Raw genomic sequence first — 17,336 nt, 5'->3', positions numbered from 1 at the left:
CCACGAATGGAATCGCGATCCACCCGCGTCTATTAATGTGTTAAATGCCGCTGTCATTCTGACAGCGACATTTAACATGGACACGCAGGAAGTGTTAATAATCCTACTCATCGGCGCCTTTGTCACATGACTGCATGTCGCCGATGGGTTGGCATGACAACCCGTGGACTGCAGAAGACCCCCTGTGGTTGCCATTGCTTGAGCAAGTGAGCATTTCTGCTACACACAGCAGGGCTCCAACCCTGTGAGTAGCACAAGTGATTGGTTGATCGCAGCTTCTAGTCTCCCATGGATACTAATTAAGCAAGTGTAAAGTTAAAATCAAAAAAGAAAAATATATAAAAGTTGAAATTACCCCCCATTCAAAATAAATACCGTATATACCTGTGTATAAACCAAAAGCACAACACACGAAAAAACAAGTATCGACCATAAGTTCCAGATTAAAATATAATTTTTATTAGTATAACAGGATAAAAATTAAGAAAAGCATCAATGTATGGGATGAAAAATTCTTTTGCATATGCTGAAAAATTTAGGGCAATCCTAACCAGATATAGGGCATACCATTCACATAAAAATGCTAAAAAAATTAGTGCTAAAAAATTATTAGTTACAATGCAGTGCTTATAAAATAAGTGGTAAACAAGAGTGTAAATCATAGTTTTTTTTATATAACTATATAAAGTGCATCATAGAACATTAAATACAATGCAGTGCAATATAGTAAAAAACCAGTAGGTGTCAGTAAACTGGTATGCCTTGCAGACCATACAGATAGTGTTGAGAGACACAAGAAGTGTCAGTATGTAACTTGCATGTCTGCTGACCAGGATACAAAGCAGTACAGCGTAGTATGAATTGTGGAATAAAAGTACAGAAAGTGACTTACAGTGTATACTGCTCCTGGTCTCCTGGGTTAGATGCCCTCCCCAACGCGCGTTTCAGCGCTAAGCCTTCGTCGGGGGTGGCGCCTATGGGAGACAGGTGAGTATATATGTCAGAAATAGAGAGGGGTGTGCAAATTGACCAATGGGCATATACAAGTGGCGTGTTTATCAATGTCCGTGATTAGCAAGGCGTCATCCATTACTGCGCATGACCAAAAGGTCTGTGTAACTGCGCATGTCATGCCACAATACCACCGTCACTGAAGGCGTAACCTAGCGTCCATAGTGACAAGAGCCGAACGGCGCATGACCGGAAGAAAATGGCTGCCCGTTATAAAGTGACCAGTGTCTATCGTCACTAAGGAACACCAGCGCCTGACTGGAAAAAGGCCGCATCATAGAGGGTGGGCGGACCTGAATGAATATGCACGTTATCTAGCAACAAGCTGTATACATACACACTCGTCAGAGCAGAGAGGCGACGCACATGTAGCAGGGGAAGGCGGAGCACCAGGTGGGACGCGTCATGCAACCTAGCTGCAAACCCTCTGCAGACCAGGAGGCATAGAGACGTGACCACAAGTGGAGCCACACATACCACTGCCACCCGCGCGTACCTGTCCCAACAAGTGGGTATGCTACAGACCTATAAAATCAGAGTATATGTAAGGCTAGTTTCACACTAGCGCTTTTGAGCGCAGCGACGGCCTGCGAACGGCCGCCACTAAGCCCTGCCGCGCCTCCGCCGGTAGCTCCGCCTACCGACGCATGACGCTGCATGCGTCCTGCATCCCCTATCTTTATCACTGGGGGCGCAGGCCGTGCGCAGTATGCGTTTGGCGCATGCGCCTTTTTGACGGTGTGCCGACCTGCACCAAACGCAACCTGCTGCAGTTTGGTTGCGCTCGGCGCACCGTCAAAAAGGCGCATGCGCCGCCAAACGCATACTGCGCACGGCCTGCGCCCCCATTGATAAAGATAGGGGACGCATGCAGCGTCATGCGCCGGTAGGCGGAGCTACCGGCGGAGGCGGGGCTTAGCGGCGGCCGTCGCTGCACTCAAAAGCGCTAGTGTGAAACTAGCCTAAGGCAATGTTCATTAAAAAGGACCTATCACAAAATATACATAGTGCAATACCAAAGATAAATAAGGTAGAGCACATATGAAAAACAGTGCATGTAAAGTAATATTCATTACAATAATGATATATCATACAGTGATCATAATAGTGCAATCACAAAAATAGGTATTCACATTTACGTGTCCAGTAGCTAGCTAGCTAGCAACAAATACCATTTGGTTCTGTTATCCCATTAATTGTAACTGCTAGCTTTCCCAACTCCTCCTTTTGTGTGTTGTATAATACTTGTGTATAAGCCAACCTGTGTATAATCCGACCCCCCCCCCCCCCCCTTAATTTAGCCACAAAAAACTTGGAAAAATTATTGACTCGATTATAAGCCTAGGGTGGGAAATGCAGCAGCTACTGGTAAATTTCAAAAATAAAAATAGATACCAATAAAAGTAAAATTAATTGAGACATCAGTAGGTTAAATGTTTTTGAATATCCATATTGCATCAGGGGCTCCATACAGTTCATGATGGGCCCCATAAGATGCTCCATACAAAACTCCCCATATCATGCTGCAGAAAGGTTAATAATGGCCCCATAAGATGCTCCATATACTGCTCCATCAATTATGCCCCCATAAAATGCTCCATAGATTATGCCCTATATGCTGCCCCCATAAGATGCTCCATATATTATGCCCCCATATGCTTCCCCATAAGATGCTCCATATATTATGCCCCCATATGCTGCTCCATAGATTATACCCCATATGCTGAAGCTGCTGCAAATTAACAAAAAAAAAAAAAAAAAACATACTCTCCTCTCGTTGCTAGGGGCCAGGTGTCTGGTCCTGAGCAGGCGGCGACACCGGCGCGCTATGGGGAACAGGTGCCGGTGTCACTGCTGGCTCAGGACCTGGCACCTGAGATATTCACCTGTCTCCGGTCCATCGCTGCGTCCGCTGTCTGCCGCATCCTCAGTCAGTGACGTTCAGGCAGCAGAGGGCGCGCACTAACCAAGTCATCGCTCCCTCTGCTGGCTGAATGTCACTGACAGATGATGCGGCAGACAACGGTGAACAGTGTTGGAACGGGGACAGGTGAATACTGCATATACTTACACCCCTTCTGGCGTGGTCTCTGCAGCCCCACTTCTCCCACAGTCTCCCTTCCTTCCTTCAGCGGTCACGTGGTACCATTCATTAAAGGCATTAATATGTGCGTATTCGTGCCTTTAATGAGCGGTACCACATGACCGCTGAAGGAAGGGAGACTGTGGGAGAAGCGGGGCTGCAGAGACCGCACCAAGTGGGGGGTAAGTATGATCTGACACTCCCCCTCCCCCGCCGACCCCCTGGCGTATTACTCACATATAAGCCGAGAGGGGGACTTTCAGCCCAAAAAAATGGGCTGAAAATATTGGCTTATATGTGAGTATGTACGGTAAAACAATTTAGATAAAATTAAATACACATTTGGTACCGCCACTTTCAGAATCGCCTGATCTATCACTATGTAAAAATAATCAAATCCGTAAACTGCATAACGAGAGAGAAAATCAAAACTCCAGAATTACGTTTTTTTGGATTGCTGTAACATTGCAATAAAATACAATAACAGGTGATCAAAAGATTGTGTATACACAAAAATGGTATCAATAAAAACGTCAGATCGGTGCAAAAAAAAGCCCTGACCCAGCCCCAGATCACAAAAAATGGTTTGGTTTTTTTTTATACAAACTTTGGATTTTTTCTTCAGCACGTAAATAAAAAAGAACCTGTGCATGTTTGGTGTCTGTGGCCTCGGAATGACCTGGAGAATTATAATGGCAGGTCAGTTTTAGCATTTGGTGAACATGGTAAAACAAAAAAAAAAATGTGGAATTGCACTTTTTTGCAATTTCACCGTACCTTTCTTTCCCGTTTTCCAGTACACGATACTGAAAAATAAATGGTGCCGTTCAAAAGTACAATTTGTCCCGCCAAAAACAAGCCCTCACATGGCCATATTGACCAACAAAAAAGTTATGGCTCTGGGAAGAGGGGGAGCAAAAAACGAAAATACTCCTAGTCCTTAACGGGTTAAAGAAGCACTCCTCCCATCAACATTTTCATCCTCTTAAAATATATCAGTCATATTATATAGCACTTTGTACTTCCGGTTGCTCGTTTTGCCTTCTACCCAGTTCATTCTTCTATTTTCTCTACTCTATGTAGAAACAGGAAGGCTCTAGTTCCTGCATTTATCATTCCCTTCAACTCCTAACCCAACTGCTACCTCTTCCCCTCCCCTGGCAGTGACTTTTGTAGTGATGACTCATGAGTCATGCAGAGAAAATTGACCTCTTGTCTCTACATAAAGCATAGAAGGACCCAGCTAGTGATGTCATAGACCTAATGGAAAAGAAAAGAATTATCTGGGTAGAAAGACAAAATGAGCAATTGTAAGTACACATTGCTTATACTATAATGACTGCAAAACATTTTGGTGGGGGGAGGAGGAGGAGTGCTTATTTAAAGGGAAATTGTCAACTGATTCATGCTGTTTGAAGCAGATAGCTTGAATCAGTCTGGCTGTGTTATTGTAGTTGTGTATGCTTTTCTGTGGCATTTCGGATAAAACTTACTTTGAAAAGCTGACCAGGGTCTGTCTCTCAGCAGGCTGTGCAGCAGGTTTCAGAGTAACGCATTCCCAGCTGCACAAGCGCCACCAGGCACAGTTCGGGCAGCATGAATCAAGTGGCCAATTGCCTTTTTGTTTTCACTTGTGTTTTTTTCGTATCGAAAAATAAAAATATTGTTCTTAATGTTCGCTGATTTGATAAACAGTACATCATGCTATTTGTGACCATTTTATATTTTCAGGAACAGAATTAACTTTCAATTACAACCTGGAATGTCTTGGAAATGGGAAGACTGTGTGTAAATGTGGTGCTCCAAATTGCAGTGGTTTCCTTGGTGTTAGGCCTAAGGTATGTGTTGTAAAATGAAAACGTAAGCCTTTGCGCATTTTTTTTCTGTAGTTGGTGCAGACATTTGTATTGCATTAAGGGTTGTCTCAATTTTCTTGAGTAAAAAGGTTATGCTTTGTATTAGTATTAAAGTATGTGTAATATATATTTTTGTATTGCCTTAAAGCTTGCTTACAGGTACAATACAGTTGTGGCCGAAAGTATTGACACCCCTGCAATTCTGTCAGATAATACTCAGTTTCTTCCTGAAAATGAATGCAAACACAAATTCTTTGATATTATCTTCATTTAATTTGTCTTAAATGAAAAAACACAAAAGAGAATGAAGCAAAAAGCAAAACATTGATCATTTCACACAACTCCAAAAATGGGCCAGACAAAAGTATTGGCACCCTCAGCCTAATACTTGGTTGCACAACCTTTAGCCAAAATAACTGCGACCAACCGGTAACCATCAATGAGTTTCTTACAATGCTCTGCTGGAATTTTAGACCATTCTTCTTTGGCAAACTGCTCCAGGTCCCTGATATTTGAAGGGTGCCTTCTCCAAACTGCCATTTTTAGATCTCTCCACAGGTGTTCTATGGGATTCAGGTCTGGACTCATTGCTGGCCACCTTAGAAGTCTCCAGTGCTTTCTCTCAAACCATTTTCTAGTGCTTTTTGAAGTGTGTTTTGGGTCATTGTCCTGCTGGAAGACCCATGACCTCTGAGGGAGACCCAGCTTTCTCACACTGGGCCCTACCTTATGCTGCAAAATTTGTTGGTGTCTTCAGACTTCATAATGCCATGCACACGGTCAAGCAGTCCAGTGCCAGAGGCAGCAAAGCAAAGCCAAAACATCAGGGAACCTCCACCATGTTTGACTGTAGGGACCGTGTTCTTTTCTTTGAATGCCTCTTTTTTTCTCCTGTAAACTCTATGTTGATGCCTTTGCCCTAAAAGCTCTACTTTTGTCTCATCTGACCAGAGAACATTCTTCTAAAACGTTTTAGGCTTTTTCAGGTAAGTTTTGGCAAACTCCAGCCTGGCTTTATGTCTCGGGGTAAGAAGTGGGGTCTTCCTGGGACTCCTACCATACAGTCCCTTTGCATTCAGACGCCGACGGATAGTAGGGGTTGACACTGTTGTACCCTCGGACTGCAGAACAGCTTGAACTTGTTTGGATGTTAGTCGAGGTTCTTTATCCAACATCCGCACAATCTTGTGTTGAAATCTTTGTCAGTTTTTCTTTTCCCTCCACATCTAGGGAGGTTAGCCACAGTGCCATGGGCTTTAAACTTCTTGATGACACTGCGCACGGTAGACACAGGAACATTCAGGTCTTTGGAGATGGACTTGTAGCCTTGAGATTGCTCATGCTTCCTCACAATTTGGTTTCTCAAGTCCTCAGACAGTTCTTTGGTCTTGTTTCTTTTCTCCATGCTCAATGTGGTACACACAAGGACACAGGACAGAGGTTGAGTCAACTTTAATCCATGTCAACTGGCTGCAAGTGTGATTTAGTTATTGCCAACACCTGTTAGGTGCCACAGGTAAGTTACAGGTGCTATTAATTACACAAATTAGAGAAGCATCACATGATTTTTCGAACAGTGCCAATACTTTTGCCACTCTCTTTTTTATGTTTGGTGTGGAATTATATCCAATTTGGCTTTAGGACAATTCTTTTTGTGTTTTTTCATTTAAGACAAATTAAATGAAGATAATACCAAAGAATTTGTGTTTGCAATCATTTTCAGGAAGCAACTGAGTATTATCTGACAGAATTGCAGGGGTGTCAATACTTTTGGCCACAACTGTATATTGTAATAAAGTCAATACTTCTGTATTGAAATGATTAGTCTATGAAGACATGTCCTACTCCTGAGAGTACAAGGCCTATTGTAGCCCCAGACCAGCCATCAGTGTCCCCCCTGGTGTTCTTGTACCAACAAATTTCTCTAACCCCTAAAATGGCGACCGCAACATCTAAGTATTGGTTCATCCATGCGCATTGTTTTATGTCAATGTTTCCAGAATCCAGCATCGCAACAGAGGAGGCGCCATAAAAACCTAAGGCTTTACTTAGTCAGTTTAAAAGCTAAATTCATGTCCAGAATATAGATACATTGCATAACTGATGCAGAGGGCCCAAATGACTATTATGGGGTCCGTCTAGGTTTATGTAGCAATTTTTAAAATAGAAAAAAAAGTTCTGTATTATGCTCTTTTCTTCTGTTCTGAAAACTGAACAGAACTTGGACTGACCCCATATCCATTGATGGCGCTTTTCTGCTTCTACTTGCTTCAGTTGTTGTGTAATTTTTTCTTTTTGGACATGAATTCAGTTTCTGTTCCTAAAATGCAACAGACAACATTTAAGAAAGTAAGTGTGAACATCTAGCCTAAGGGGTTAAACTGAAGTGATCAGAGGTAGCTTTGATCACTGTAGTTGTTCAGTGAGATTCTGCTGTGTCACACAGCCAACACCTACCTCCTATACAGCAAATTGCAGGCAACAGGACCTGACCCGTAATACTGTACGTAGGAATCCCATGTTGAGAATGTGTTAAGGTGTGTCACTATGATGTTACACACTCTGAATCTCCCCAATTTGTGTTGTCAATGTGTTAGGTTTGCTATAAAACCTAAATGACTAATTTTCTCTGATTTCACACCAAGAATCAGCCGACTGCTACTGAAGATAAAAACAGGAGGAAGTATGTGAAGCGCAAGAAAACGGAGATGGTTAAAGAACATGAAGATGAGTGTTTCAGTTGTGGAGATGGAGGACAGCTTGTATCTTGCAAAAAAACAGGCTGCCCAAAAGTATACCATGCGGACTGCTTAAGTTTAACTCGTAGACCTGCAGGTAAATAGATATTATTTTGTAAGAGCATTAAAATTTTCTTCTGTCCATTTTAGGTGGTGCATCTCTAATGACGTGAATAGATCTGACCTTTCCAGTGTTGGGTTCCTTCTCTGAGCGTAAAGGGGTTCTTCAAGATTGTGAATTAGTGTCCGCAGTCACTCTGTGTAACTGTAAACTTGAATCTTCACAGTGTGTTCACTGCACTCTGTCAGAATTTTTCAGTGCCGGCAATTTGCATAATGTGGTCAGGTGCCGAATAGACGTGCTTAACCTCGCTCAGTTCTCCTATATTGTGTGAGGCCACTCACGTTTACTTGGAATGTGGCTGGAAGTATGTAGATCGCATGCTTGTAGTTGCGTGACCTCCCGCTCTCTAAACCGGCACTGGAGAATCCTGACTTCGTGGGAAGAGCGCTATGAGGATTCAGAAGTTTTTGTTTTTTTCCCCACAACTACAAAAATTGGGCTTTCTTTAACCCCTTAACGACCAAATAAAAAGCAATCAAAAAATATTATGTACTCCAAAATGGTACCAAAAAAATCTGCAACTCGTCCCGCCAAAAAAAAAAAGCCCTCATACAGCTGGTTGCCAAAAAAAATAGAAAAGTTACAGCTCTCAGAATATGGCCATAAGTAAAAAAACTACTTTTTATGAAAAAAAATAGCATTTTTACTGTGTGATGGCAGCAAAACCTAAAAAAAATTATGAATGTGGTATCACTGTAATTGCACCGACCCAAAGAATAAATCCACCTTATCACTTATACCGCACACAAATAATAAGGACAATTCTTCTACTGCTGTCTTTGTGCATTCTAACTCCAAAAAATCAGAATAAGGCTCAGCTCACATTTATCTTGCACTCTCTGCTGGGCGCTTACTTTGGGGTTTCCGTGTAAATTCCCCAAAATTGCGATTCAGACAAAACCCCTGACGGGACCACTCGCTTATGAGGCAGATGGAGTAACTTTGGACTGGTCTGTGTTCTGGTGGTGTCCCATTATTTTAGGTGTCTCTTTAGCACACAAGTATGGATGGCTACAGATCTGTGTACACCTCAAAAGATGAATACCACCAGAGAAGACAAAGTGTCTCTATCTCCCTCATGGTGAGTGGTTTCGTTGAGGGTTTTGTCTGAATCACATTTTTTGTGTAATTTACACTGAAACCCCAATGTAAGTGCTCAGTGTAGAAAACGAGAATGTGATCCAGCCTTATTTTTGAAGCGATCGAAAAATATTTTGCACGCCAAAATGTTACCAATAAATATCTCGGAGGTTTTGTTGGAAAGATGAGAAATTGCTGATCAGCTTTTAACCCTCCTAACTAAAAAAAAAAAAAGTCTCAAAACTGATTCAAATATAAAGTAGACATGTGGGAAATATTGCTTATTGACTATTTTGTGTGACATATCTGTGATTTAAAGGCATAAGAATGAAAAGTTGAAAACTGCGAAATTTTTGAAATTTTCACAAATAAATGCAAATCATATCAAACAAATAGAATATTATGTACCAGTGGGGAAAAAAGCGCACTACACAGACATGGAACACGTGTGTGTGTGTGTGTGTGAAGCCTAATTTGTAGATACGGGTTTTGTAACCTGTTTTGTGCAAGTTTACAAAAACATGACTGACTTTTTTTCATGTATAATATTTTATTCAGATTGTAGAATTCAAAATGCACATTGACACAAGCACATAAATTGTTCAAAAAGTTGACATCTAATGTATAGCAAACACTTGTTTCTACCAAGAATGTGTACATGTGTTAAAAAAGAAACTGGTGGTACAATGCATTTTACTGATCGACCTCACCCTCTCATAAAATAAACTGAAATGTGGCTGAAGAAACATCTTGGTGTGCTCAGAAGTGGTGACTTCATAATTAAAGGGGTTGTCTGGTCCTAAAATGAAACATCTGCAGTCACTGTGTGCCTGCAGACTTGAATCCTCTCGGCACACCCATTGTGCGCTGTGGGGATTCGTCGATCTCTGCCCTGGGAACTGCGGTCAGGTATGCGATATGCATACTCCTGGGCAGAACCAGTCTAGTGCGTTCTGCTTGCTTAATGCACATCTATTGAGCGAGGCTATGCCCGCTAGACAGCCGTGCACACAATAAAGGGCGCAGCCTCGCTCCATACACTTGTACTGAGTGAGACCACTCCTCAAGAATGGTTATTGGTTATTCCCCTGAGTATGCATATCGCATACCTGACCACCGTTCCCGCAGTAGTCAACTGTGAATCCTTGCAGCACCTTGTGTGTGCACGCTGGGAAGATTGAAGTCTGCAGTCACACCGAATTACTGCAGACTTTTCCTCTTAGAGCAGACAACCCCTTTAATCATTCTGCTTGGTAGATTTGCTTTCTGGGATTACTTTGATTACTGCCCTACTCTTAACTATGGTTGTAGTCTGTTTCTTAGTTGAATCCTAGAATGGTAGAGTTGGAAGGGACCTCCTGGGCCATCTGGTCCAACCCCCTGCTCAAAGCAGGATTAGCCAAATCATCCCAGACAGATGTCTGTCCAGCCTCTGTTTTGAAGACTTCTGTTGAAGGAGAACTCGCCACCTCTCATGGCAGCTTGTTCCTCTCATTGATCACTCAAACTGTCAGTTTTTTCTAATATCTAATCTGTGTCTCCTCCCATTCAGTTTCATCCCATTGCATCTAGTCTTTCCTTGTGCAAATGAGAATAAAGATGATCCTTCTACAATGTGACAGCCCTTTAGATATTTGTAGTCAGCTATTAAGTCTCCTCTCAGTCTTCTCTTCTGCAAGCTAAACATTCCCAAATCCTGCAACCTTTCCTCATAAGACAGGGTTTGCAGACCGGTCACCATTCTGGTCGCTCTTTTCTGAACTTGCTCCAGTTTGTTGATGTGTTTTTTTAAAATGTGGCTCCCAAAACTGGACACCGGATTCCAGATGAGGTCTGACCAAAGAGGAGTAGAGGGCAATCATGACTTCACGTGATCTAGTCTGTATGCTTCTGCTAATACAGTTGCAAGTTGTAGGAAATCCAAGAGAGACTGAATTTTGCAATTTCTTTTGTTTTCCCTTGTTTTCAGATTTAGCTGCAAAAACAATGCCTGTCCTTTCATGCTGATATATCACACATGCATAAATTCAATGTTAGTTTTTACTCTGGCACAAAGGAAAACACCAAGGGTGAACTATAGAGAAGGTTACTTTCATATTAAAAAATGTCACTAAGTTTCAGATTGCAATCATCATTGGTGATTCATTTTCAGACTTCTTGATATGCAGTTTAGTTTGACTCTGTGGGTGTGCTCCTCCAAGTGATACATACTGGATGTAAGGTGTGTACATTGTGCTGCTGACTTCACGGTATTGGCACAGCTTTATTCATGGAAGGATTCCTCGCTACAATTATTGAAGGATCATGATTCCTACAGCTTTCCAGAGCTGCCAGACTACTGTCTGCTACTCCTCTGTAATGCAGATACAAGTCAGAGCAATGATGGGTTTGTAGACCCGTTCTGAATAAGAAGATACTTGAGGAAAAAAATGAATGTTTGTTTGAATGTCTACAAATGTTTTGTACATTAACGCCCCCCAAAAAATTTTGAGCATTGGATAACTCACTAATCAGGTATTGACACAAAAGAAGAGCTATTAGCTGAGTATCATCCTCTATATTTGCTGCTGTTTGACAGAATAATTCATATCATTATAGTGTGGTGTTTGGCTCTGAGTACTTTAATTCATTAGTCTTTTTTGACTCTCCGTGTTAGCTTGCTTAGCAGTCTTTGTATTTTACCATGTATGTATCTTAAAATGATATTTTAGGATTATACTCCTTGAGCTGATGGCTCTTTTTCTTTTGTGTCAAAATAAATGTTTTGACAAACTTTTGAGTAGTGTCGTCATATAAATTCTTCTGTTCTCATTGTAGGCAAGTGGGAATGTCCATGGCATCAGTGTGATGTCTGTAGCAAGGAGGCAGCTTCATTCTGTGAAATGTGTCCTAGTTCATTCTGCAAGCTGCACCGTGAGGGCATGCTCTTCATCTCCAAGCTAGATGGTCGTCTATCCTGTACTGAGCATGACCCATGTGGACCACACCCTTTGGAGCCAGGGGAAATTCGAGAAAGTGAATCGTCCTCACCAGAAAATGTGTCTTCTGGGCTAGCTAAACCGAAAAAGGACTCGGCCAAGGAGAAATCTTCAAGTAACAAGCATAATTCGTCAATAACAAAAGTACTTATGGCCCCCTCGGTGACTAGTACCTCAGAATTGGGAAATGTTTTGCTGACTCTTGAGGAAAATTCCCCGCCTGCTCCTAATGTTTTGGTAGGCTCCTCTGAGAAGACAGCTCAGTCAACTGGCAAATTACTCTTGACACCTGGTAGCCAGAAACCACCAGTGGGTGGTAAGTTATTTCTTGCATCTTCTGCACAGAAACCATTACCTACAGGGAAAGTACTCTTGGCCTCTTTAGGAAAGAAATCATTATCTCCTGGTAAGGTTTTGTTAGCTTCTATAGGTAAAAACAATCTACCTGCCGGGAAGGTACTATTGACTTCTGTTAGTAATAGTTCTAATTCATCAGTTAGTAGAGTGTTGCTATCTCCTACAGGGAAACAGCCTGTATCAACTGGGAAGGTTGTATTGACAACTGCTGGAAAATACCCAGTCGATTCTGGAAAGGTCGTCCTGACAACTGCTGCTGTAAAACGACAGACCGCTGAAGAAACACTTGCTGATGAAGACAAAGAATTGAAAGAGAAACTTGATTCTGTTAATACTTACCCGGATGAAATGGAAACTGACAATGCGATTCATCCTGTAAAGAGACCTCTGCCTAGTTCAGAAGACAAACAGGAGTCTTCTTTACAGGGACGATTGACCCGAGGCACTACTGAACAAAAGCTTAATGACTTCCATAGAGTAAACATTCTCCAAGATGAGCATTTAGAAAGTCCTAAAAGTCTGCATTCAAAAAGATCACTCAAGCATACATGTGCAGATGAGCCAACCAGCCCTAAACTAACTTGTTCTATGCCAGCAGAAAAGGAGAAAACAATTACTCAATCACCTTTGGATGAGTCTGCCGATTCAGTACAGAACCTAGACCCTGAGATAGACGACCAAACAGTTGATGAAAAAACGTCCAACGATCCACCAGGAGAACTTTCAGTTGGCATAGTAGAAAACCAATCTCTTGGTGTTCAGGAGCAGTCTGAAAACTTTGCTACTGATTGTCAGCCGAAAACGGTATCTAGCCCTTGTCCAGGACCTTCTGTGTGTATAGAACCAGACAAGGAATGAATCCTAGAACTAATGCAATGGACAGATAGAAATAGACAATTGCGACTGACTGAGAAATCCCACGCTCTGGCTATCATGTATACACACAAACAAAACAGTTGCAGCGTGATCATTATGTAGACATTCGACAAGCAGGCTGCTGTATTTTAGTTTTTGCTTTTTAATTGTTGGCTTCTTGCAATTAGAGAATTCCCATTCACTGATGAGCGGCTTACGTCTTGTAATGCATCAGTGGGTTTTATGTCTAGTAAATAATCAGGTCAATTGCTTTTCTTTGAAAGAGGCTGTGTTCTGTAAGAGCAATAAGGCACTTCTATCAATGTGGCAAGTCTGCAGGAGTTATGGGCCTTAATGGCAGGGAAAAGAAAGAGGTGCCTTATTACATTGAGTTGTATTTTTAACTGTTGATATCCAGAAACCCTTAAATGCCAATGGACCTCAGAAGGGTTATTTGTGTGTGTTTTGGGTTGAGTACCTGTTCTGGTCAAATTAAGACCTGTTACTGCATGTCTGAGGTTTCTTCCTATGACAGAGTACAGTGTGTGGCCACAAAACCTCAAGAAATTTGTTACTCATGCCGCAATACAACTACCATTGTATACTATTATGGCATGTGTTGTGGGATGTTACTACAGTATTAAATCATTAATGTTAATCCTTCTATATCACCATGCCAATTCCATCTTCTGTGAATTGAACAGCCTTATTTCCAGTTTGATGGCAATGGTAATAATGGTAATAGTACAGCCCCATATTCACAATGCTGCAAGAAGAGGTATATTGTTCAGTTGGTACTACTGCATTAATGTTTGTCTTAAAGATCCCAACAGAATGTTAGCAAAGGGTAATGTAGTAATAATAATGGTGGAGATTAAGGCACAATATGAAGGTTTATCCAATTTTGTATTGAAGGGAATCTGTTGGTTAGGTCAACCCTCCTAAGCTTTTATACATGGACATGTAGGTCACGGAATGCTGAATGCAATATCTGAGATCCTTATTCCAGAGCAATCCATGGGTATGTTATATGTAAATTCCATGTTAAAATCTATGGGCCGGACACAGATCTCCCTTAGAATCTGCGTCCAGAGCTCTGCAGTGAGATCAGACCTAACACAGTACAGCAGAGCTGAACCTTGTCTCATTTAAAAGCATTTGCAGCAGCCACTAGTCTTCTGATACTGCTGGCGGTTCTGCTGCAGAGCTGTGCCTGACTATAACAAACACAGTACTGCTTAGTTGAACCATGTCTCATTACAAATACAACAAGCACATTTGTATTTGATTTCTCACAGTGCTGTCAGCTCTGATGTAGTTCCCTCCCTCACCCACCTCACAGGCAGTCAGTATGTGAAAGTTGAAGCCCTGAGATGACTGCTATTACAAATGACTGTAATTAGACAAATGTCACTTGTGTTGTACATGCTGTTGTGTGATTAAGAGAGCAAAGTGTCAGACAGGTCTCACATTCCTAATGCCCCTTTTATTTAAAATAAGCTCTGGAGGCAGATTCTCTCGGAGATCTGCGTCCGACTCGTAGATCTTCATTGCTCATTTGCATATAACAAATAAGAGGATTTCTCTGGAATAAGGCATCAGATTGCAAATAGCACTGTATCATTTTATTCAGCTTCCTATGACCTAGACTGCTTAGCAGGGTTGATCCTACTGAACGATTCCTTTTAAATCACCATCTTGACCCCATTATATTACTTATGGAATGAAATCAATTGTAGTATTCGTTCAGCCCTGTGTTTTAATTGAATGCAGTTTGTGTTTTACGAAGTGAACGCGAGCAGGAGATTCTTATACATGTAGTAGAAATTATGTGAATTGTTGAGAAATGCTATTTAATCAACAAAGATGGCAGCTGGATTTCACTTTTAGTCACTGACCAACAGTGGTCATTTCAGTCTCTTGCACACCACACTAAACCTTCTCTGCACATGAAACTTACACCTGCCTCCATTGAATCTGAGCAATCTTACTGTGGGGATTTTGGTGCTATGGGCAGCTGTGCATAATGTTTTACTGTATGTTTTTGGTTTTTTTTTTGGGGGGGGGGGGGTTTGTTTTTTTTGTTTTTTTTATAAATATGTGTAACTTTAGTTGTAAACCTTGGTGTTGGTGTCTTTACCAGTGCCTCTATGACATGAATTCACTTTTACATTTCTGTTCTTCTCCAGTCCTGTGAACATTTGTAAATTTTCTTTCAATGGTTTGGTTTAGTGTGCCGAATTTTTTTTTTTTTAAATAAACTAGACCATTATGATTTTAAACCATTGTAAATGTATGTATGTTGTATAATTATGGAAGATTCTTTTTTTTTTTCTTTTTTTTTTATATCCTCGTTATCCTTCCCAGCTAGTGCCCCAGCAAAGTTCTAAGAATAATGGCTGAAGATCCCATGGCAGAAAGTATTGACACCCTTGAAATTGTACCAGAAAACAAAGTATTTCTCCAAGAAAATTATTGCATATACATACATGTTTATTTCAGTCTGTGTGTATTGAAACAACACCAAAAAAGGCAAATTCAATACAATTTCTCACAAACCCCCAAAATGGTCCGGACAAAATTGTTGGCACCCTCAACTTAGCATTTAGTTGCATACTCTTTGGAGTAAATAATTGCAATCAGTCGCTTCCTATAACCATCAACAAGCTTGTCACACGTCTCAACTGGAATTTTACACCACTCTTAGTTTGCAAACTGCTCCAGGTCTCTCATATTTGAAGGGTACCTTTTCCCACAGGAATTTTAAGATCTCTCCACAGGTATTCAATGGGATTTACTGTAGATCCGAACACATTGCTGGTCACTTGAGAACTCACCAGTTCTTTGTTTCCATCCATTTCTAGGTGCTTCTTGAAGTATGTATGGGTCATTGTCCTGCTGGAAGACCCATGGCCTAGGATTTAAACCCAGCTTTTGGACACTGGGTGCTACATTGCGACCCAAAATCCTTTGGCAGTATTAAGTTTTCATGATGTCTTGCACACCGTTAAGACATTCAGTGCCAGAGGCAGCAAAACAACCCAAAAACATCTTTGAACCTCCACCATATTTGATTGTAGGTAATGTGTTTTTCTTTGTAGTCCTCATTCCACTATTGGTAAACTTTAAGATGATTTGCTGTACTAAAAGCTCTATCTTTGTCTCATCTGTCCACCAAATGCCTTCCAGAAGGATTTTGGCTTGCGTACATTTTGGCAAACTGCAGTCTAGCTTTTTAAATCTGTGACAGCAGTGGGGGTCCTCCTGGGTCTCCTGCTATAGCGTTTCATTTTATTCAATTGTCGACGTATAATTTGCACTGACATTGATGCACCCTGAGCCTGCAGGACAGCTTGAATTTCTTTGGCATTTGATTGGCGCTGCTTATCCACCATCTGGACTGTCCTGCATTGAGACATGTTCATCATATTTTATCTGCCATCCAGGGAGAGTAGCTACAGTGCCATGTGTTGTAAACTTCTTGATTTATGTTGCACACCGTACACAAAGGAACATCAACATTTCTGTAGATGTAACCTTTTGATTGTTTATATTTAACAATTAAGAAAAGAAATACACCGCGCTATACTGGGAACTGAAAAAATAATATAACTGAGTACTTGCTGGTGTGTGAAAAAATCACGTGGTGGTGGATGTATAGCAGTATTCTGAGACTATTCACCTTGTCATAGATGTACAGTGCCTACAAGTAGTATTTAACCCCCTGCAGATTTAGCAGGTTTGATAAGATGCAAATAAGTTAGAGCCTTCAAACTTCAAACAAGAGCAGGATTTATTAACAGATGCATAAATCTTAAACAAAAAATTATGTGGCTCAGTTAAATTTTAATAAATTTTAAACATAAAAGTGTGGGTCAATTATTCAACCCCTAGGTTTAATATTTTGTGGAATAACCCTTGTTTGCAATTACAGCTAATAGGCCGGCACAGGTCTCTGGAGTTATCTTGGCCCACTCCTCCATGCAGATCTTCTCCAAGTTATCTAGGTTCTTTGGGTGTCTCATGTGGACTTTAATCTTGAGCTCCTTCCACAAGTTTTCAATTGGGTTAAGGTCAGGAGACTGACTAGGCCACTGCAACACCTTGATTTTTTCCCTCTCGAACCAGGCCTTGGTTTTCTTGGCTGTGTGCTTTGGGTCGTTGTCTTGTTGGAAGATGAAATGACGACCCATCTTAAGATTCTTGATGGAGGAGCGGAGGTTCTTGGCCAAAATCTCCAGGTAGGCCGTGCTA

General features: G+C 41.3%; 1 protein-coding gene across 1 annotated transcript in view; it reads left to right on the top strand.

The window, feature by feature from the left end:
- NSD1 (nuclear receptor binding SET domain protein 1) overlaps positions 1-15,364 on the top strand; it is a 191,852-nt gene extending 176,488 nt beyond the window's left edge. Inside the window, exons 21-23 of the mRNA XM_073569139.1 lie at positions 4,826-4,932; positions 7,596-7,785; positions 11,710-15,364. Of these exons, the coding sequence (XP_073425240.1) occupies positions 4,826-4,932; positions 7,596-7,785; positions 11,710-13,085 (1,673 nt within the window). The 3' untranslated portion in view covers positions 13,086-15,364. The remainder of the gene's footprint in view (positions 1-4,825; positions 4,933-7,595; positions 7,786-11,709) is intronic.
- Positions 15,365-17,336: the final 1,972 nt, after the last annotated feature.

Source organism: Dendrobates tinctorius, unplaced genomic scaffold (assembly GCF_039654945.1).
Source record: "Dendrobates tinctorius isolate UK_male_01 unplaced genomic scaffold, ASM3965494v1 ptg000001l, whole genome shotgun sequence".
Classification (NCBI taxonomy): Eukaryota; Metazoa; Chordata; class Amphibia; order Anura; family Dendrobatidae; genus Dendrobates; species Dendrobates tinctorius.
This window is presented reverse-complemented; position numbering and strand designations above follow the sequence as displayed.